Source organism: Lepus europaeus, chromosome 5 (genome assembly GCF_033115175.1).
Source record: "Lepus europaeus isolate LE1 chromosome 5, mLepTim1.pri, whole genome shotgun sequence".
Taxonomy (NCBI): Eukaryota; Metazoa; Chordata; class Mammalia; order Lagomorpha; family Leporidae; genus Lepus; species Lepus europaeus.
In genome coordinates, this window is record NC_084831.1 from 150,423,912 (window position 1) to 150,445,866 (window position 21,955).

General features: G+C 53.3%; 1 protein-coding gene across 2 annotated transcripts in view; it reads right to left on the bottom strand.

Moving 5' to 3' along the window:
* Window positions 1-1,682: 1,682 nt before the first annotated feature.
* The window catches only part of VIPR2 (vasoactive intestinal peptide receptor 2), a 103,504-nt gene continuing 83,231 nt past the window's right edge, over window positions 1,683-21,955 (bottom strand). Inside the window, exons 5-12 of one of the 2 annotated variants that reach the window (XM_062192939.1) lie at window positions 16,716-16,857; window positions 11,846-11,996; window positions 10,953-11,013; window positions 9,605-9,637; window positions 9,117-9,208; window positions 5,398-5,527; window positions 5,267-5,308; window positions 1,683-4,511 (exon numbers count right to left, since the gene is read on the bottom strand). In XM_062192939.1, the coding sequence (XP_062048923.1) occupies window positions 4,338-4,511; window positions 5,267-5,308; window positions 5,398-5,527; window positions 9,117-9,208; window positions 9,605-9,637; window positions 10,953-11,013; window positions 11,846-11,996; window positions 16,716-16,857 (825 nt within the window). In that variant the 3' untranslated portion in view covers window positions 1,683-4,337. Of the gene's footprint in view, window positions 4,512-5,266; window positions 5,309-5,397; window positions 5,528-9,116; window positions 9,209-9,567; window positions 9,638-10,952; window positions 11,014-11,845; window positions 11,997-16,715; window positions 16,858-21,955 lie in introns of both variants that reach the window. The other variant, XM_062192938.1, reaches the window with a different exon arrangement.

The window sequence follows — 21,955 nt, forward strand, 5'->3', positions numbered from 1 at the left end:
GGCGGGAGTTGACACTAGAGTGTGCCCTGTCCAGAGCACGTCCCGGGGAGGCAGAGGGGGGGCTGAGTTTCCTAAGCGAGGACACCAGCTGCCGCCCACAGCCACCTGCTCCACTTTCCTTATTAAACCTTCAGGGAGCATAAAGGAAGCAAGCATCCCTTCCCTTTGCATCTTCTAATCAACACTGCCCTGTATAAAAGATGCCCTACATCCTTTGTACTGTCCACATCCCCATGCGGTGGGCTCTCGGGCACCCGGTGGTTGGCAACGCCGATGACAACAACGCAGATAACACCAGGTCTCCGCTGGGCAGCGGCTCCCGGCCCCTGGGGCCCCATTTCCCCAGAATAAAAGAATTCATTTGTAAAACCCAAGCTCCTTATGCATCCCAGAGAGGGCAGGCGGTGCCGTTCCTGGGGCAAGGTTGAGGCTTGGCTTTCAAGCGGAAACAAAGACAATTTCTGGAAAGGTGTGGCACTCCTCGTCCCCCACAATCAAAGACTTGCAGATTAAAGCGAGCGGTTTCCTAGAGCCCACTGGGAGAGACGGAAGCACTGGCAGTGCTGGCACGAGGCACCGGCACGGGTTTGGTGGGAAGGTGACCTGTGCTGCCTCTGTGGCAGCAAACTCCTGTCCAGCTGGAATGGGCACACCTCGTGACTCAACACTTTCAAGAATTTATTCTATTTGAGTATCTGGGCAAACGAACAGATGTTTGTTAAAAATGAAAAAAACCTCAAACATTTAACAATAGGGAATTGTGTGCTGTGGGATCTCATGCAGCTGTTAAAGATAACGCAGCCCAGGGCCGGCGCTGTGGTGTAGCAGGTAAAGCTGCCTGCAGTGTTGGCATCCCATATGGACGCTGGCACGAGTCCCGGCTGCTCCACTTCCAATCCAGCTCTCTGCTGTGGCCTGGGAAAACAGTAGAAGATGGCCCAAGTGCTTGAGCCCCTGCACCCGTGTGGGAGACCTGGAAGAAGCTCCTGGCTCCTGATCGGTGCAGCTCCGGCCATTGCAGCCAACTGGGGAGTGAACCAGCGGATGGAAGACCTCTCTCTCTGCCTCTCCTTCTCCTGTTGTAACTCTGACTCTCAAATAAACAAACCTTTAAAAGAATAATGTAGCTCGAGGGTAGGACCACCACATCCCCACTCCCTGTCCTGGTGGAGAGAAGCAGGTGGCAGCACCTACACACACTCGACCCGATTTCCATGGGTGAGAGAGAGGGAGGGAGGGAGCAAAGGGTGGGCGTGTGGAGCAGGGGCAAGGCCTGCGATCAGAATCGTGCATTTTCTGTAGTCACCTCTGCGGTGGGTGGGGATGGGCGTGGTCAGGGGATTTCACCTTCCAGGTAGTATCTGCCCCTCTACTTGACACTTTGTGACTCATTTGTATGATTTCTGCAACCTGAGAACCCGGGAAAGGAAGCCATCTAAAAAATAGCAGTTTTGGCAAGAAAGGAAAGCACTGCCATTGTCTTAAAGGAGAAGTGGCTTCCTCAGAGTGGCTTAGACCCCACTGCGTGCCTTCAGCCCCCCTTTGCAGGCCAGCGCCCCGTCCACCTGTTTGGGGTATCTCCCCACATTAAGCAAGGTGGCGCTCAGCTCAGCCAGCAGAATCCCTGGAGGGCCCCATGCCCCACCTCTCTCTTCTCTGCCACCTGTGCTGCTCTTAGGAACCCAGAGTGCTCCTCCTGGCTCATTTCCAAGTGCAGGCTCTGGAGAATCTGAGTAGTGTGTGTATATTCCTCTTGCCGATGCGGCAGTGTGGTTGAGCACGGAGTGGAAGCAGGTTTTACCTGCCAGTGGTATAAACATGACTAAGGCTCAGCACACACACACAGATGCACCCACACGCCAACAGGCATGCTCCTATGAGCACACACACCCTTGTATACACAAAGTCCCACATGCACACAGTCCACACCTGCGATCACACATGCTTGTACTCCTCTCACAGACATGCACACATCCATGTACATGCATCCACGCACACACACACACACACACATGAATTCGGTCACGCTATGGTTCTTGGGCAGGGCCCACAGCCCCAGGGCTGCCATTCATACCTCACCATCCTCTTCTTGTGTTGGCGGGTGCCGGTGTTTGTCCCAAGGGAGGGGCGACTGCGTCCACTGTCCTCATGGGTGCCGTGTTGCACACCGCCCCCTCCAGGTGGGACAACTTCTATGAATGTAGCAGCATGCAACTGCCGGGGGTGAGTACATCCTAGGTCCCAGGGTCTTGAATCGGGGTCAGACTGAACTCTTAGTCGGTGTACAGATAGGAAGTCAGGTTTATTGAGTATGTACAAGGTTCACTCCCACGACCCAGTGGGGTCTGCAGACATTCCATACACACTTAGGACATCTAAACCCCCGGGACCATCTGGGCACCATTCCTGTTAGCTATTCAAGGCTAAGGACGAGGCCTCAGGCTGCAGTCTTCCCCTTCCCAAGGCAAGCGACTGCTCGGGCTCCATGCAGCCCCAGCCCGTGCCTGGCTGAGAGCCTGCTCTGTATGCACAGCAGGAATGACAGATAACCACCCAGAGACCTCCCAGGGGTTAGCGACCACCCTGATGACCACACCCCCAACTGGCCAGCCGACTGCCTGTGCACCCTGGCGGCTGCTTACCACTCGATGACCTGTGGCCCCAGGTCCTTGGGGGTCTGCTCAGGGTCACAGCGCACTGGCCACACCTGGCTGTTGACACTGCATTTCCTCAAAACCCGAGAGCGGGCGGGGGACACACGCTGATGGGCCCCTGTCTGCCCAGGTCCTACTGTGGAGGAGCGGCCAAGAGGCAGGGCTGGACCAGGGTTTCTGGCTTCCACCTGCTTTCGTCTCACTGCCAGGGTCAACAACCCTCTCCTGAGCACTTGGCTTGGGTCATCTGTCTCCATCAGCACTCCCACCCACCCCCCATCTCCAGTGGAGCCCCTGTGGCCCCAGGTGTCTTCTACACCCACTGATGCTGCCCAACCCACCCACGGCCCTAGACGGACTTGGCCAACGATTGGTCTCTTGTTTTTTAGGCAGGGACCTGAGCTGGTCCCTGCATGCCTGCTGCTGTTGCACCCGCCTATCCTCTATCCTGCCATACTTTTCTTGGATGTGGTCTTTCCCCCCAGGGAGACACTGGCAGGGCAAGGCCTCCATCCTCGCCACTCCCTGCTCTGGCACACAGGTGTCCACAGTGCTACAGGAACAAAGGTTTTGCTGCTTCCATTTGCAGGGGGGACAAGTGGGGACAAAAGTGCTCAGAACACAGAGGCTGGCGGCTGAGGTGTCTGCACTGGGCTTGTGCAGTCTTTGGGGTCTGCAGGAACAAGGACTTGACACAGGGAACGGGGACGGTGCCCAAAGGCCCCCCTCCCACCCTGCACATCCCCTCATGTGGCCGCTGCAGCCATATTCCCCGGAACCACCTCTGTAAGCCTGCAAAAATCCAAGGGAACCTAAGCTAGGCTGCTGCTTGCCCATCGGAGAGGAGCATTTGATGCAGTTTGACGTTTGGATAAAGTAATTCTCCATTTAAACAGAAACGCCCTTAAGATGGTTTTCACCAAAAGGAGAACTGGTCTCCTGTTTCCACCTGCTAGTGTCCCTGTGCCCCCAGGGCCCCATCCGCAGAGGAGGGTGGCTCCTATAGGGTGGCAGTGGAGGCCAGTGAGGGGCCCTCTCGCCACCTGCAAGGCCACGAAGGTGCTGGACTTTACCCTGTAAGACCACTGCCCTCTGGCTGAGGGACCCCGCCGAAGGGTCAGTGCCCTCCCGCAAAGATCTCACTGTTACCGTCTAGTGGTCTTAGGGGTTTTCCTTGGGGAGACAGAACGGCCCGTGGGAATGCTGGGCTGGGGTGCTGTGGCGCAGAGGTATGGAGGGGACTGTTAGGCAGGGCAGGACCCTGGGGGAGGCGGGGCTGCTCCCCTGCTGATTTTTCCTGGCCCACCTTGGGCACTAATACCCCATTCCCAGTTCAGGCCTTCAGTCCCACTGACCGGACGTGGGTTTTACAAGAGGCAACACACCAAGTCCAAACCCTCTTGTGTTCCTTTAGCAGCCGTGGGCCATGGCTCTGGGCCCCCTCCTCGCCTCTGTTCTCTTGACAACCGATCCGTCTACAGGGCTGAACATCATGAGCAAACTCATCTACATGCTGGAGTTTCCCAATCACCCGCCAAGCCAATGACAAGGCGACCCCAGTTCCGCACACAGCAAGCAGCTGACAACCTGAGGGGTGGGGCCATCATGCCCGCGGAACAGGAGGAAGCGAGCACACGACACGTGGCAGAAACTCCATGGCACGCACCTGCGACACGGCAGGGCCTAGATGACCGAGGTCTCCGTCTGCAGGAAGGACTGGGCGCGGGAGCCTCGGTGGAACTGCAGGGCGCTCTCCGAGCCGTGCCGGGACATGGACGAGCCGTGGAGTCTGTAGTCCCGGCTCCTGGGCTGGGTCGGGCACAGGCCTCGCCACTTTCTTTTGAGCTCACTCTGCACCTGGGGGAGGTCAAGGTGTCAGCACACGGCCCAGACAATCACCCACCAGCTCTCCCCCTTCTGCCTGGGTCTGCATCCCATCCAGATGGGTGGAGACAGAGGCTGGCGTGGGGGAAGAGAGATGGCGGCGGCAGCCAGGACTGTGTTCCTACTACCGGGTGGGTGGCGAGAGACTGCCAAGGCCACAGCCAGGGCTGCTCAGCTTGCGTCACAAGGGGTTTGGAGATGGAGTGGAGTCAGCTCTGGCAAGGTGTTTCTCACTGATGGGCGGGGCGAGCCGTGGAGGAAAGTCAGGAAGGGGCAGAGGTTGTGGGCACAGGTTTGGGGGGTGGATTATGGGGGCGGGCAAGCTGCAGTGTATGGGGGCACAGAGACCCCCATGCTTTATCAGCAAGGACCCTACTCAAGCATCTCCCAACCTCCTGGGTTAGGAGCGGAAGGGGAAATGCCTAAGCCCCCATCTCCACCCAGACTTCCTGGGACTCCCAAGTCGTGGGACCAAGGAGCCAGATGTGGCCCCCAAAGAGGGATCTGCACGGGGCCAGGCATCCGGCATGCATGGCATGGCAGGGGTCTAGGGCTTGAAGATGGACACTGGGAAGGACAGCAGGCCGCTGTGCCAGGCTGAGAAAAGCTGATAGCCTGGGCAGGGGAGCTGGCCCCCGGGAGCCAGCCCCTTCTCCGGGCGGGGGACGTCTCTGAGCCCTCCGACAGACCGAGTTGTGCCCGGTTCCCCAGGCAAGGAGGGGACGCACCTCGCTGTTCAGGAAGCAGTAGAGAACCGCCACAACCAGGCCCTACAACGAGAAAGGCCAATCAGCACCGCCAGTGCCGCCGCCGCCCACACAGCCGGGGACTGGCCGGCCCCGCCGCATGCCAGACGCACCTGGAAGGACCCGATACACAGCTCGAACAGGATCTGGTATTTGGAGGAGATGCCGATGGGGAACACGGCAAACACCATGTAGTGCACGCCGAACAGCGGGATGAGCAGCAGCGTGGACTTGGCGAGCCTCCTGCACCAGGGAGGAAGAGGAAGCCCCGCTGAGCGGGCAGCCGGCACACGCCTGTGGACAGCTGCTGTCCGCTTCGCAAGTGGCCAAACTGCTGGACGCGGGGGCCAGGCTCTGAGGCTCCGCTCTCCCTGTGCTCAGCTCACTCTGCCTCTGGATTTACGGGCAGGAGATGCAGGGCCCCGGGAGGGCCTCTGGCAGGGCCCACCAAGGGCAGAACAGGGCCTTGCTGGTTCATTTGTCCTTGGGGATGACAGTGGAGACCCAACAGTGGCACAGGAAGAAGCAGGGCCAATTCCAGATGCAGCTCAAAGCGGTGTGCTCACAGCACAGGGCAATTCTCATCAGCACCATTGCAGAGGGGGTCCTAAAATAGAGGGTGGGCCTGGCAGGTGCCCCACAGAACCTCCCTTGTCGGCTGGGACACTCTGAGCTCTGCACGGTCGGGTGCACAGGGCTGGAGGCCACGTGTTGTCCACTCCATTCCAGAGTTATCACTGCCCCTTGTCAAAGTGGATTTTCCACTCATTATATTCAATGTTGGAAATGAAACCACCACACTCAATTCTCCCACCCCTACAGCCCCAGTCTTAGCCTCTGTTCCCCATGCCCCAACCAGGCAAACACATGTCAGTTTATCTAAACCGGCGCTTCTCAAATGCCAGCCATATCCGAATCCCATGGAGGCCTTGTTAAAAATGCTGGTTCCCCTGGGGCTGGCGTTGTGGCCCGGTGGGTTAGCCCACTGCCTGCAACACAGGCATCCCATACGGGTGCTGGTTGAGTCCCTGCTGCTCCATCTCTAATCCTGCTCCCTGCTAATGCACCTGGGAAAGCAGCAGGAGATGGCTCAGGTCCTTGGACTCCAGCACCCACGTGGGAGACCTGGAAGAAGCTCCTGGCTCCTGGCTTTGGCCACCTATCCCAGGCTGTTGTGGCCATTTGGGGAGTGAACCAGTGGATGGAAGATTCTCTTTCAAATAAATAAATATTTTTTTAAAATGTAGACTCTCAGCCCCACCCACCGAGTCGCTGGTTCAGACGTGGGGGCTCTGGCCCGAGGATCTGCATTTCTATCCAGCTCTGAGGTACGCGGCAGCCACCTGGGGGCTTCCTCAGATCCGGCCCTCGCTCCTCCAGTTACATCAGGGGGAACCAAGGTGGGCTGGGCATCAGGAGCTGGGTTACCTGCGGCTCTGGCCTTGGTACCCAGGCGCTCCCTGAGCTTCTGAATAAATATCCCACTATCAATAAACACCTCTGAGTCGCCCGGGCTGGCTACTGTGGGAAACCGGGAGCTGAAGGGAACCAAGCAGAGAGGCCCTGGCCTCCCGCTGTCTCTCACTGGTCACCTGCCCAGCATGTAGGGCAGCCCCCAACTTCCTTGAAGCTCTTTGTGAGCTAATTGCCTCTAATGTAGCACTCACAGCCTGGGAGGGTAAGTTCTAGAAGTGTGTGTGTTTCTCTTAAACCCCCTCCCAGCAGAACACACCATCTCCTGTGGACTTCACAGTAAGTAGGATCCTCCCCACATGGGGGGATATGCATAAACCCCCGAAGTGCAGCCCCTTCCAGACAGGAGTGGCTGAGCCACAAGCATGCAAGTCATGGCCACTGCCCTGCTGCCAGTGTGCACGTGGACTCCCAGCAGCCCCTGGGCCCTGCTAACGGCTCAGCAGAGTCAGCCGGGGCACAGAGCTGGGCTCCTTGGGAGCTGTGCCTTTAAAAAAAAATTTTTTTTTTTGTTTTGGGTAAAGATTTATCAAAGGCAGAGGGAGAGAGAGAGAAAGATATACTCCATCTACAGGTTCACTCCCGAACTGGCTGCAATGACCAAGGTTGTGCCAGGCAGAAGCCAGGAGCCAGGAACTCCTGCCAGGTCTCCCATGTGGGTGCAGGGGCCCAAGGATTTGGACCACCACCTTCTGCTTCCCCAGGCACATTAGCAGGGAGCTGGATCAGAAGCGGAACAGCCGGGACTTGAATTGGTGCTCGTATGGGATGCCAGCATCGCAGGCAGCCTCTCAACCCACTGTGCCACAATGCCAGCCCTGGGAGCAGATATTAGAGAACCCACTCACGTTCCCATCACTAGCATGCCCCAAGTTTGCTATTGCACGGTCTCTAGAGAAGAGGTCTGGGTGAGGCTGCGGCCCTTGGCCCCGGTCCAGGCAGCCTTGGCTGGACAGAGACCAGACAGAAAGGACATCGCTGGGCCCAGGGAGCGGCAGCGCCGAGCCCTCTGCCCTTTCTGCCGACTTGGAAAAGAACCGATTTCATTATCCCCACTTAATTTTGTTTCCAAACTAAAAGCATCCATCTCGGAGATCTACTTAGCTCACATTCTCACAGAACCCAAAGCAAAGGTCAGCACAGTAGCTAAACACGATTTGCAGAAAATCAAAATTCAATTTCAAGGGCGGCCAAGAATGCTCTTCTCCTTGTTTTTCCCGCAGCTGCAGGCCCAGCGCCCAGGCCTGGCCCGGCCCACACCTTACCGCTCACGGTGGACTTGGAATCCCGTCTCCTCCGGCGGCTGAGCAATTAGAAACACTCCTTGGCCTCCATGTACCGCACAGCACAATCGTATTTATCTGTTCACCAAAAGCCTCCACAATGCTTCCAGTGCCAGACGCTACGTGCCTCTCAAACCCTCACTCAGTGAACCCTCATACACTTAGTGCCAGATACACTGGTTGTTCCCATCTTACAGATGAAGAAACTGAGGCACACAGACCCCTCGCCCACCCCTGGCTGCTACGTGAACTCTGCACTAGGGCCCTTTGCCGGATGCACCGCTGTGTGTTCTGGAGGAGGGGAGAGAAGGAAGCTCCATGGCAGACCCGGGTGACCAGTCCAGGTGACGACACTCGGCCTGGCTGCTGTTCCAACCTGGTCTGTGTGAGCCCGAGGCGCCTCGGCTGGGCAACCACTACCCTGTGAAAGTAGCTTTAGGCTGCACCTGAGTTGTGGACTTGATGGAACTTTCTGGAATCTATGTTTCTTTCTAGATGCCTCAGAGCATCACTGATTGTGACTGTGGTAGTTTACTTATCCCAGGCTCTCTTCTCTCACCTACTGGAGAGGACGATGACCTTTCCCACACCATCACCAAGTCCACAGACACCGACTGACTTATTCCCAAGAGCAGGGCCTGGTGGACAGATGGCCAAGGGACCGTGGGATCTGCTAGGGAGATGGCAGTACACAAAAAACAAGGTGTGGCCAAGGAGAGAACACTGACCCCACCACAAGAAAGTGGCTAGCTGTTAAACAAAGATGTTCACCAAACAGGATGTCTTTGCGGCTTCTAAGATAAAAGAACAGGTGCACCCAATACATCAGTGCGATACAAATGCTGCCATGTGACCTTGGATAAAAGGAGATCCCTGGATACCAGCCAAGGGCCACGCCTGCAACCACTCACACCCGGGCCCTGGACCCCTGTGCCCATATCTCTGGACCACAAGCCTTCAAGGACCTTCCTGGCCAGTCAGTACCAGCTTCTTTTTGGTTCCCACACACCTCCCCTCCCCAGGGCTGCTGTCCATTCTAGGCAGTGGAGGGCAGCGAGAGACAAACACATACTCACTTATACTGTGACTGGTCGTTGCCGCCCACATCAGGAGACGTCAGCTTTTGCAGCAAAATCCTTATGATACTAACGAAAAGGACAAAATTGACCTGCACAAGGGACAGGAGATTTTAGTGCATGGCTTCCCATGGCAGGGCGGCGGGCCCACGGTCCTCTGCTGGGCTCGCTGCCACCTGCCATGAACAGGGCTCCCGCACGGCCCTTCCCAAGGGCCGGGCACCCAGCACCTGCTGCGCCCGCCACACTGGAGCTGGAAAAGTCACTGCTGCAGGCCTCACGAGGCAGCACAGTTCAGAAAGTTAACGAACAAATGCAAATCCCCTTTGGCCCTAAAATGTAGCTGCTCTCGATTCACCACCCAGCCCCCACTTCCTCCTTCCTGGGATGCTCTCTGCCCAAGGGTGCAACTCAATAGGCTATTTCATGTTTCCACACAGAAGTTACTTACTATAATAGAAATTAAAATTGGTATTCGTATAACCCACCAGGGAACACTGTGGTCGTTGGTATCCCAGCAACTGTGGAAGAAAAGGAAAATTGTGTCACCGCTAACTTCATCTGCAAATCAAGTGCACAGGGGCCTGTGTGCACCTGTGGGTTTGCTGCTCATACAGGGCCTGCAGAACAGAACCCTGCCAAGCACCAGCCACCGCTCCCGCTCGTGTCGTCTGACCCCCCGAGCTGCTCTAAGACACACTGTCACACTGCACGTAGTGATCCTGACGCCACCTGTCCCACACTCTCCTCCGTGGGCCAGTCTGTCACAAAAAGCCTAGCCACTCTGTGGGTTGCTTATTCATTGGAGAGAGAGAGAGAGAGAGAAAGAGAGCTTCCATGTGCTGGCTCACTTCTCAAATGCCAACAGGCAGGGCTGGGCTAGGTTGAAGCCAGGAGCCCAGCACGCCATCCGGGTTTCACACTTGGGCGGCAGGGACCCAACTACTTGAGCCATCACTCACTGCCTCCCAGTGTGTGCATTGGCAGGGAGCTGGATTCGAACCCAGGCACTCTGCCATGCGGTGCAGGCTTCCCAAGGGTCTCATAACTACTGCAGCATACGCCGGCCACTCTGTGCGTCCTAACTCACAAGGGGACAAAACCCATGCTCACGCCTGCTCCAAATAACATCACGGAGTTCTGTCACCAGAAAATCAGTTTCCCCTCATTTTCCAAGTGGGTTGTAGCCGTATCTGAGAGGAAGGTTCCAGAACTGTCTTTGGAATAACTGAGGTTGCCACGGTCAGGAATGTTCCACCGAGCAAGGTTTTTGGTTGTGGCTTCCTGTCCCCACAGGAAGCCTCAGCATTGGCTCCCGCAGCCACTGCTCTGGGCGGGGTCTACATCCTCAGGTCCTGGGTCCTGTTTGGCGACAGGATGCAGCCAGGAGGTCCCTTCTAGGGTGTGGAGCCAAGTCCCGGCTTCCTGTGGACACACAGCAGGGGGCTCTGGGCCCTGTGCTCCACCGCCCATTTCACCCGATGGCCAACACTTGCTCTGGGGAACCCCACTTGCATTTAGCTCGCTTTTCTTTTTGTGAATTGGCATAGCATCGGAGAGGTTGGCCCCCTGTCCCTGCCTGGTTTAGACCAGTGTTACTGGGCTGGAGAACTGACAGCTCTCCCGGGTCTTCCTCCAAGGACTCCAACCCAAACGACTCCCTCCCATGGATCTCACTCTCACGCACACTTCCCGTGCACACACGCTCACTCCCTGGATGCTCAAGCATCCCAGGGCCGGCTGCAGAAGCTTCCTGGCCCTCTACCCAGGTAGCGCACCCCTCTCCCAGTGCCAGATGCATAACCACGGTGCGCTATGTCCTTTGCCAGCACTTACCCTGTGTCTTCTAAAGACAGCCTGGCCACGGTCCATGCGCCTATGCAGATGGTGGGGACTCCTGCAGAGAGACCGCCTGGTTACACCACCCTGGCGTCTCTTACCACGAGCAGCAGCTCAGACCCCAGTGTGTGCCTCGAGAACCAGCAACGGCCAGGGTGAGCTTCCTGAGCCACTCTGGCTCCACGTTCTCACCCACAGAGCTGAGTTCAAGCCCATGTCTTACTCAGCCATGCTTGAAAGCTGAGCATCTGTACAGAACGGGTTGTTACTGCAGACCCTGCAGGTGTGTGTGAAAGGAGAGGAGGCGACAGCTGATTTTGCCACAGCCTCAGGAGTTCACTGCCCTTTGCCTCTTCCCAGGACAGGGCTGTGCCAAGCTGGTGCCCATTCCCGGCTCTGTGCAATACGAGGACAGCACCTGCCCCACCCCCTCTGGCCCCTTCTTATCTCTGCTTTTCCCACCCCTGACGTTAGCTGGGCCGGGAACAGGACAAATTGTCGGCTGCTTGTTAGTGGCTCAGATTCAATTTGGAATAAAAGGGAGGGGAATGGGTGAGGAAAGCAGTTGAAACGAGGTTCTTAGTTACCAGAAATATTAATTATATAGATCATATTAATATATGCACATAATAAATGAATATTAATATAATTACATTCCATCCACTTATAGATACTAATATATTAATATTAATGATGAGAAGCACTAACATGTTTTTCTGTGCGGCCTTCCAGGCAGCCTGGAGACCATGTCCATTCGAACGACACTGAAGGGCTCCCTACATGGGCCACTGAGCACTGCCCCTGTGGGACAGGAGCCAGGGACCTGGAGGGTCTGTGTGCTGGCCGTGGGTGGCAGGGGCACTGCAGGCTGGGAGCCCAGGGGTCCTCACCCCATCCGATCAGCAGATAGGCCAGGAAGCATCTGTTGGGGGAGAATATGGCCACCAGGAGGGTGTGCAGGTAGAGCCCCTCCACCAGGAGCCAGTAGAAGTTCGCCATGATGCAGTACTGGAAGAAGACCAGGCTCAGCTTGCAGCCAACCTGCAACACAGAGGGCGAGCATGGGGCGGCTGTCCCATGGGCTACACACAGCCCGTGGCTGTACAGCTGCGCGGGGCATACAATGACGCTGTGTGTTTGCACAAGGAATGATGGACAGACCAGGGTGCCTTCCCACGAGAGAGGTGACAAATCCAGCAGCGAGGGTGTCCGCCAGGAATGTGGGAGCGAGGCCCACTGTATCCACAAACACCAGGGGACCTTACACAGAGCCCCTGAACCCCCTTGAGGATAAACACAGGGCAAAGAGGTGAATGGATACAAGTCTCCCTGTGAAGCGTGGCTGCCTAAGTGTGGGTGGGCTCCTGAGCTCGGGGTTCTGCAGGCTCCTAGGGCCCTGCTCCCCTCCTCCCTCCCAAGGCTCCACCTTCTGCCCTTCATCACCGGCTCCTCCAACCCTCCCTTCTCTGTTCTTCGTCTGCTAGCCACTCAAGGCCCTCTCCAGCCCAGGACGCAGCCTGGGACGTGCTGGGACGACTGTACCAGGACACCTGGCTCAGGGCAGCTGGGGCTCTGCCTGCTGCACCTGCAGCTCCAGGGCCTTGGTCTCTGCATCTGACAGGGGCTGAGTGCAGGAAAAGGAGGGGGGCACAGTGGCAGTCTCAGGGGAGAAAAGTCGGGGTGGGGGAGAGAGATTAACGGATCAGACCTAGAGTCCTGTAGGACTTCTCTTCACACGTGGTGACAACCTTGTGAGTCCCCCAGTTGTAGGAGAGTGGCTTCAATTTTGGGAAACTTAATTAGAAATAAAATAAAAACAAGAGAAGCCTGGCAAATCAACTATTTTTCTCTGGTGGGAGTTTCCAAAGGATCTTCCCTGGGAAAAATGACAGATTATTCACAGACACATTATCTTAATGTCTCAAACTAAACATACCCGGCATTTCGACTTCATGAGCGAACACAAAAGGGCTGCATTTAATTGTTAGGCTTATACAATGTGCCCTGAAAAGGGGGAATTCTTTGATTTCCACTCTTTTTATTTCTATATTGCATGTGGTTACATATCAGCACATCAATACAGATGTGTATATATAAGTACCTGGAGATGCTCTATTTGTTTACATGAGATTGACATACTTGTATAGAGGCGGCCATGCTTTTTATATACACATACGGGTCACACGCATAATAAAGCTGAATATACTTAGTATGTACATATCTCAAATTTGCTTGCAACAAAAGAAACGACGTTTAATTTTACTTTCCATGAGCCCTCGGAAGCATCTGAGTGGATATTCTTCGACTCACAGGTATGGGATGGAAACGCGTGTGGGAATCCCATACCTGTGAGTTGGCCTCCAGGGCTGTAAGGAGCGTGCTCCTAAGAGCGCGCTGAACCCTCCGCTGGCCTCCGTAGCACTCCCCTCTCCTTCCAGCTCGCTCTAGTTTGCCTGCCTGCCTTAAGAGGTCAGAGGCTCTTCAGTGGGAAGATGCACACAACCACACAGCTATGCAAACAGGAAAACTAACGTCAGATGTGCGACTTCTGAGCGGCACTGTGGGAGGAACTGAGTGTTGAACGCTGCGGGAGGTGGCATCCTGGGACTGGCAACCCACCCTGCAGGTTTCTTACCTGGATGCTCTCATCCTCAAACATACGAGAGTAAACTAGACTACTGAAGACACACAGGGACAAGCTCACAAATAAAACTCCTAACCAAGACAGGGATTGTGATGGGAGAAGCGTAGAAGGCAGTTTCGATGATAGAAACATTGGAAACGTGTTATGTGGCAAAATATCCCAAAAATGACGCAAATGGAATTGTATCTATAGGAGAAAATAGAGTTCATTTCTATAACGTATAGGGTCACAAATGGGAGTAAGACAAAGAAGTACAGTTTTTTTTTTTTTTTTAAAGATTTATTTATTTGAAAGTCAGAGTTACACAGAGAGAAAGAGAGAGAGAGAGAGAGAGTGTGTGTCAGTCTTCCATCTGCTGGTTCTCTCCCCAGTTGGTTACAATGGCCAGAGTTGTGCTGATCCGAGTCCAGGATCCAGGAGCTTCTTATGGGTCTCCCACGCAGGTGCAGGGGCCCAAGGACTTGGGCCATCTTCCACTGCTTTCCTAGGTCATGGCAGAGAGCTGGATCAGAAGTGGAGCAGCTGGGACTCAAACTGGTGCCCATATGGGATGCCAGCCCTACAGGCAGTGCCTTTACCTGCTATGCCACAGAGCCGGCCCTAGGAGTACAGTTATCTTTTTAAAGGGCAGAAAGGAGGCCGGCGCTGTGGCACAGTGGTTAAAGCCCCAGCCTGCAGTGCTGGCATCACATATGGGCCCCGGTTCAAGTCCCGACTGCTCCACTTCTGACCCAGCTCTCTGCTATGGCCTGGGCAAGCAGCAGAAGATGGCCCAAGTCCTTGGGCATCTGCACCCACGTGGGAGACCCGGAAGAAGCTCCTGGCTTTGGTCTGGTGCAGCCCCAGCCATTGTTGGCCATCTGGGAAGTAAACCAGCAGATGGAAGATCTGTCTGTCTCTCTGTAACTCTGATTTTCAAATAAATAAATCTGTTTTTAAAAGAACCCCAGTATGTAAAGACACACATCCAGCACTGTCTATAGAGGAAGTAAGGTGTCTAAGACCGAGAGTCTGCTCACGCCGGGGCGACGTGGTTGAATGCCTTGTGCTTCACCCACCAGATGGGCACTGTGCCACTGCTGGGATGGACAAACCAGCGGACTTGCAGTGTTTCTAGGATGACCCACTGAGTGGGGGAGAAAGATGCAGAAAAAGCATACTTAATATAATGCCCTTTTCTTGCTAAAACTCCTTGCTAAAAGAGACACAATACTGTCTCTTCTTTCATTCACCGATAAGCAAACTCAGGACAGGAGGTTTGGGGGAACGATTAGTTCTGTAGCAACCTCATCTGCTGCAGCAGCCACGTTCCACAGGGTCAACCGTGTCGTGGGGGGAGGGGGGCGGGCCAGGGGCACCATGGGGTCCTCCAGGGCCTGCTGCCCAGACAGACTGGTGTTAGGACAGCAGGTCAGGAGGCTCACCAGGACCAGGCGCTCGTCAGCAGCAGATCCCTAATCAGAGCTGCGGCCTTATGTGGGGGCCTATGAGTGAGGGTTGTTTGTGGATATGTATGTACACATGTGTTTTTCTGCAAGTGTTCCCTCTGGTGGGCATGTGTCTGTGAGTGAACACATCTGTGTTCACACGTATGTGTACTGCGCCTGTGGGTGCATGGGTACGTGTGCCCATGTGCCTGTGTGTTTGCATGGGTACGTGTGCCCATGTGTCTGTGTTTGCATGGGTACGTGTGCCCATGTGCCTGTGTGTTTGCATGGGTACGTGTGCCCATGTGCCTGTGTGTTTGCATGGGTACGTGTGCCCATGTGTCTGTGTTTGCATGGGTATGTGTGCCCATGTGCCTGTGTGTTTGCATGGGTACATGTGCCCATGTGCCTGTGTGTTTGCATGGGTACGTGTGCCCATGTGCCTGTGTGTTTGCCTGGGTACATGTGAGCTTGTGAGCAGGCAATCCCTTGCTGTGTTCTGCACACGTCCCTCCTCCTGCTCCCTCTGTCACTCTGGGCCCTCTGTGGTGTGGTCGCTAGGATGCCGACTGGGAGGGCGCCCAGCCCAGCCTGCAGCCGGAATCTTTGGCTCTGACCTTCTCTCCAACAAGCTGTGCCAGGTCGGGGTTCTGCCTGGGCTAGGTGCAGCCCTAGGACTCACAGCAGGGCCCAGGGCTGCCATGCCCGTCCACCCCACCAGCAGTGGGCAGGACTCAGACAGAGGGAGGCCGAAGATGGGCTTCTGAGTGTCCCTGAAAAGCCCGCGTGGACTCTTCTCTTGCCAACAGGGAGAATAATCTTTGTGTTTGCTCCACTCCACACTGGGCAGCTCAGGAACCCAAGGAAACCAGAGTTGCCTGCAGGCCAGACACAAGACGAGACTGCACCAGCCCCGGGGGCCAGGGGACCTCTTCATAGTCTCGGCTTCTCCCCGTGTCTCGAGACACCCACTGAGGGGGAGAAGCCAGCCCAGGAGTTCTGCTTGGGAGAGCAATGTTGGTTTGGTGAAACCCAGCTGGGCGCAAAAATGTTTGAAAAATACAACCGGAAGGTCCCTATCTTGGGACTCAGTTAGCTGAACCCTATTCAGTCCAAGCAGCTTTGCAAGGGATCAGTCCATCTGCTTGGAATGTGAGAGTCGAGTCCACTTCCTGACTCCCTCGGTAGCTGGGATCTCGGATCAAGACTGGACTTCCAGAAGCCCACGTGCCGGAGTGCTAAGCACTCGTAGAGGAAAACTCAGGACAATGGCTTGGGAAGTGTGAGACAGCCTCTACGACATTAAACGAATACTTAAGGATGAAGTCACCTTGCATCCCAGAGTTGGACCAAGCGCGTTCACGTACTTGTGACTGGGCCCCAGCTGGGTGCTGCGTGGAGTTTATGCACAACCCAGACTGACTTCCCCTAGCAAGCTGGAGGGACACGTGTATGTGCTCAGAATCTGGGGGGTTTAGACAGGAAACAGCAGCACTGTTGCAGGCTCATCCACATCAGAAATTTTCAACTGGGAGCTGCTGCTACTGGGCGCTGGGCTCAGGGCTCAGGGCTCTGGGCTCAGGGCCTGGACCCTGCCCACCCTCCCTGCCTCTGTGAGATCCTGCCCACCTGGGCCCACCCTTTCTGCGCATCATCACGGGAGGCCCCAGCCTGGGAGGACCGCCTTACCCAGGAGGATGGCTGGTCGGGGCAGTGCAGCGTGCCCGAGCTGGAGTACAGGATGTCGTCCTTGACCAGCACCGAGACGGCTCTCAGCATGAAGGAGAGGAACAGGTTCAGGTGGATGTAGTTCCTGGTGCAGTGCAGCTTCCTGTGGGGGCGGGGAGAGACACAGTCAACCACACTGTTGACTGTTGAAACCTTCATCTTAAGGTTTTCCTCTTTTTAGGGAAGTTATTCAATTATCTAGCTACCCCTCTGTCGTTGTGTATCTGTTCTTTCCGGTTCTGCTTTATGATAAAGCTTGTTCAACATAAGCCTTCCCCCTTGTTTCAGGCTGTTTCCTACGCTGGGATCCTAGGAGCAATTTCAGTACACAAGTTTAAAGCCAAGCTGTGTGTGAGCCTGCCTGGCAGGTGTGCAGCCTTGGCGGCTCCCGAGCTGCAAGCGGGGGGCTGCTCCTTTGCCCCTAGGGTCCCCGACATGGCTCTGTGGTCATCAGCAACCTCCCTCCTCTCCTGCCTCATCTCTGTCTACCTCGTGCTTGGATTCTTCCACCCAAGACGGAGGGCAGCACCAGCCATATCTGTTCCGCGGTGAACCGACACCTGGGCTCGAAGGCCTTGCCTGCAGCTGTCATGTGTGACTTCCATGAAAACTGATGTTCTCCCGGTCACACTCCCGCCACGCAAGGCGGGCCCCACGCCAGCCTCCCTGCACGTCCCCCGGGAATCCCACCCCTGGCTGCACCGGGTCTCTCTGTCTCATGCACAGCCACCGAGGATCCTCAGCACAACCAAACACAAGGTGGGTTCCCTCCCAGCACAACTGTGCCCCCTCTCCTTGTCACACGGGCTGAAGCCTGCCCTCTGACCCGCTCTTGACCCTTGACCTGTGCTGTCCATGTCTGCACATCACGAATGAGAGTGAAATGTGGCTAGTCTTAGGACTGCACTCACATTTCAATTTAATTTTAATTAAGTTTACAAAGTGGAAGCAGGGTGAACTATTTTGCCATTATACACAACTTCCTTGTCTTGGTGACGCTACATTTCACTTTAAATGTAGCATTCTGTGTCTTCTAATATTTCACTCGCTGGCCTAGTTGACATCAGGTTAATGATTTTTTTTTTCTGATTCATGAATGGAACATTGTAATATAGGAGTATTTTCTAGAGACAGCATGAAGTTTTAGTAACAACTGTAGAAGTCCCAGTCAGCTATTAAGTGAACACACTTTTTTTTTTTTTTTTTTGGACAGGCAGAGTGGACAGTGAGAGAGAGACAGAGAGAAAGGTCTTCCTTTTTTGCCATTGGTTCACCCTCCAATGGCCGCCACGGCTGGCGCGCTGCGGCCGGCGCACCGCGCTGATCCGAAGGCAGGAGCCAGGTGCTTCTCCTGGTCTCCCATGGGGTGCAGGGCCCAAGGACCTGGGCCATCCTCCACTGCACTCCCTGGCCATAGCAGAGAGCTGGCCTGGAAGAGGGGCAACCGGGACAGGATCGGTGCCCCGACCGGGACTAGAACCCGGTGTGCCGGCGCCACAAGGCGGAGGATTAGCCTATTGAGCCGCGGCGCCGGCCTAAGTGGACACACTTACGTTAACTGTAACTATGCTCCTGGTTTGATTACAATTATTTTCCTAGTTTAAAGCGCAGCAATTTTTAGAATTTCAATGAAGAAATATTATTATATAGAATCAAATGAAGGTGAGCAACTAGCACCACGACCAGAGACACACAGACCCGGAGAGGCTGGAAGGGGCTTTGCAAGAAGCTCACGGTGATGGTGACCGCAATCTGCCGTGGCAGAGACAAATGGAAAAGCTCTTCATTGTTTGCAGTCTGAGACAGTGGATGGGCCGAAGGGATGATTTAGCCAATGGATGCTGAGTTTGATAAGGAGCTTCCCCGCTGACAAAATTCATCATGTGAAATCAATTACAATTCCATCAGAGGTGGTCAACGAACATAATGGAGCAGGTGCCCCCATGGCCATCTCTCTTACACACCCAAAACGCTTGACAAAAGCTGCTCCAATCAACCTTATTGCAACTCTGGGAGAGAACCAATGGTTTATATACTGGCTTATACTTTATACTTATGCTCTTATATCCTGGCTTCAGATTGGCCCAGCTCTGGCCATTGCAGCTATTTGGGGAGTGAACCAGTGGATGGAAGTCCTCTCTCTCTCTGTCACTCTCTAACTCTGCCTCTCAAATAAATACATAAAATCTTTAAAGATAGTTTAGAAAAGTCATTAAATAAACAACTGTAACCCACAGCAAGGAACAATAACAAATCTTTGAGAGGAAGAGAATTTGATTTCCAGAGTCATGACAACATAATATCAAAAATGCACAGTTTCATCAAAAGGTATGAATCATGAAAACAAACAGGAAAGTACAGAGGAATTACATGAAGTGGGTTGATTAGGAAAAGAATTTAACTTAACTGTCCTAAGTATATTCAAAGGAAACCATGGAAAAAATAACTAAAACGAATCATGAGACCAATGTCTCAACAAAGACTATCAACAAAGGTGCAGAGATCAGAGGAAGTAACCAAGCAGAAAGTTCAGAGTTGCAATGTGTAACAACTGAAGTAGAAAACGCACTAGAGGAGATCAAAGTGGACTTGAGCAGGCAAAGGACCAGTGACCTGTGGATGGGTCAATTGAAATGATTCGATCCAAGAGGCATAAAGAACAAGAATGAAGCAACTTGTGGAATACCACAAACACACCAGTGTATGGATAATGGGAGTCCCGGAAAGCTAATCCCAAATGTCATGAAATTACAAAGGATCTCAATTAGCCAGTCTCCAACAGAGGAGAGCTGAAGGAGTCATTCTCTTCCTTTCAAAACCTAGTACAGACTACAGTAATGTACTGCAAAGAGACCCACAGAGTATCAGTGAGGGTCCAGCAGTGACCCGCACATCCATGGCCGACTGATCTTTGACAAGCGTGGCAAGAACTCAACAGGAACAGAACAGTAATTTCAACAAATTGTGCCAGGACAACTACACAGTCACAGGGGTAAAGCTGGACTCGGACATCACAGCCTACATAAAATTAACTCAAGATCAGTCAAAGGCCTAAATATAAGAATTAAAACAGTAAAACTTTTATGAAAAAGCCTAGGGATTTGGCAATGGTTTCCCAAAAGCACAAGCAATAAAAGAAAAAAATAGATGAAATGGACTTAATATAAATTAGAAAGTTTTATGTATCAAAGGACATTATGAACGCAGTTCAAAGAGAACTAAGAACAGGAGAAATATTTTCACATTGTATACGGGTGGTCCTCAACTTAGCAGTTAGACCTAGGATTTTTCCATTTTTTTATGGTACCTGCAACAAGTCACACATATTCAGGAGAAACTATATCTCAAATTTTGAATTTTTATTTTTTCTCGCTACATTTGCTACTCTCTCATGATGCTGAGGAGCATCTGTATCTGATGATGGTTAATACACAGAATTTATAAAGAATTCTTAAAACTCAGCAATAAAGGGCCGAACAGCCTCACTAGAAACTGGGCAAAGATCTGACCGCAGATTTCAGCAGAAAAGATACACAAACCAACAAGCACATGAAACCACAACAGGATATCACATCGCACTCCCCAGGAAGGCACCGGTAGTAATAATAATAATTACAAAAAGAAAACAGAAAATATCCCATGTTGGGGAGGTTGTAGCAGAAGTGGGACCCTCTTCCACCGTTGGTGAAGTGGTGTGGCCACCGTGAGAGCAGGCTGGTGGTTTCTCCGAAGGTAGAACACAGAACTACCACGTGTCCTGGGAGAGCACCTCTGGGCATAAGGCCCACCGCGGGAACCAGGTATTCAAGGAAAACTTGTTCACAGCAGCTCTACTCACAACAGGAAAAGGTGGAACAACATTAGAGCCCAGCAGACGGATGGATAACCAACATGTGGCGTACTAGTGTATTTAAATAGCAGACAACCATGAAGACACAAAGGGACGGACAGGCTAAAGCGTGCAGGGATTTTTTTTTTTTTTTTAATTCATTTGACAGAGTTACAGACAGTGAGAGAGAGAGACAGAGAGAAAGGTCTTCCTTCCGTTGGTTCACCCCCCCAAATGGCCGCCACGGCTGGTGCACTGCACCGATCCAAAGCCAGGAGCTTTCTCCTGGTCTCCCGTGTGGGTGCAGGGCCCAAGGACTTGGGCCACCCTCCACTGCCTTCCCGGGCCATGGCAGAGAGCTGGCTTGGAAGAGGGGCAACCGGGACAGAATCCGGCGCCCCGACCGGGACTAGAACCCGGTGTGCCAGCGCCGCAGGCGGAGGATTAGCCTAGTGAGCCGCGGTGCCGGCCTTGCATGGATTCTTGAAAGCAGTATGCTGAGTGGAGGAAGTCGGACACGAAGGCTGCATACGTTACAGGATCCTACTTCTATCTCGCAGCTGGAGCCCAGAGTCGGAAGGCAGCTCAGTGGTTCCTGGCTCTGGGAGGAACACACACAGGCGGCTGGATGTGCTGGGGTTTCTGTCTGGGATGATAACCCTGGATCTACAGAGTGGTAACAACCGGACAACTGGACACTTCCAGATGGGTGAATAGATTTTACAGCACATGCACCTTACACCATTTTAAAAATTCCAACAATTTTAAACAATTTTGGCCAGCTGTAAATCAAATTGGATTCCCCCACACACAACTAATTTTTATTTAGCGACATAGTGAAAGAAACTCTTACTTATGAAAATGCTGCAGAAAAATATAAAGAACAGACTAAAAAATATTTTACAAAAAAGTGAAAATTTTTCAATTAAGCCAAATTATTGGCCATAAAATGCCAGCCCTTTCTAACATCATAAAAGATCAATTAATTTAAAACTTGAAAAGTCTTTAGTTTTAGATAATCTGTGTGGTTAAGATAAAGTCACCGGACAATGAATGCTTTGAATACATTTTATTTCAGAGGACTTCTAAATTTTTAAAACAAATTTCACCTGGTGGCCTAGAAATTTGAAATTTTAGTATAATAATTTCTCAGTTATCATCTGTCAAAGGTAATTTCAGCTGCATATGAAAAAGAAAAGTTTCTAGCACACAGATACTTTCCCAGCTACGTAGGTCAAAAATATGAATTTATTGAAATTCATTTAGCATTTAAAACACAGGAATGCATTTCCGTTATTCCTTGTTTCCATTGCATTATGCTTTTGAAACTATCATGCTTGGTTTTCTGGGGCGAATGCTATGAAAACCACCA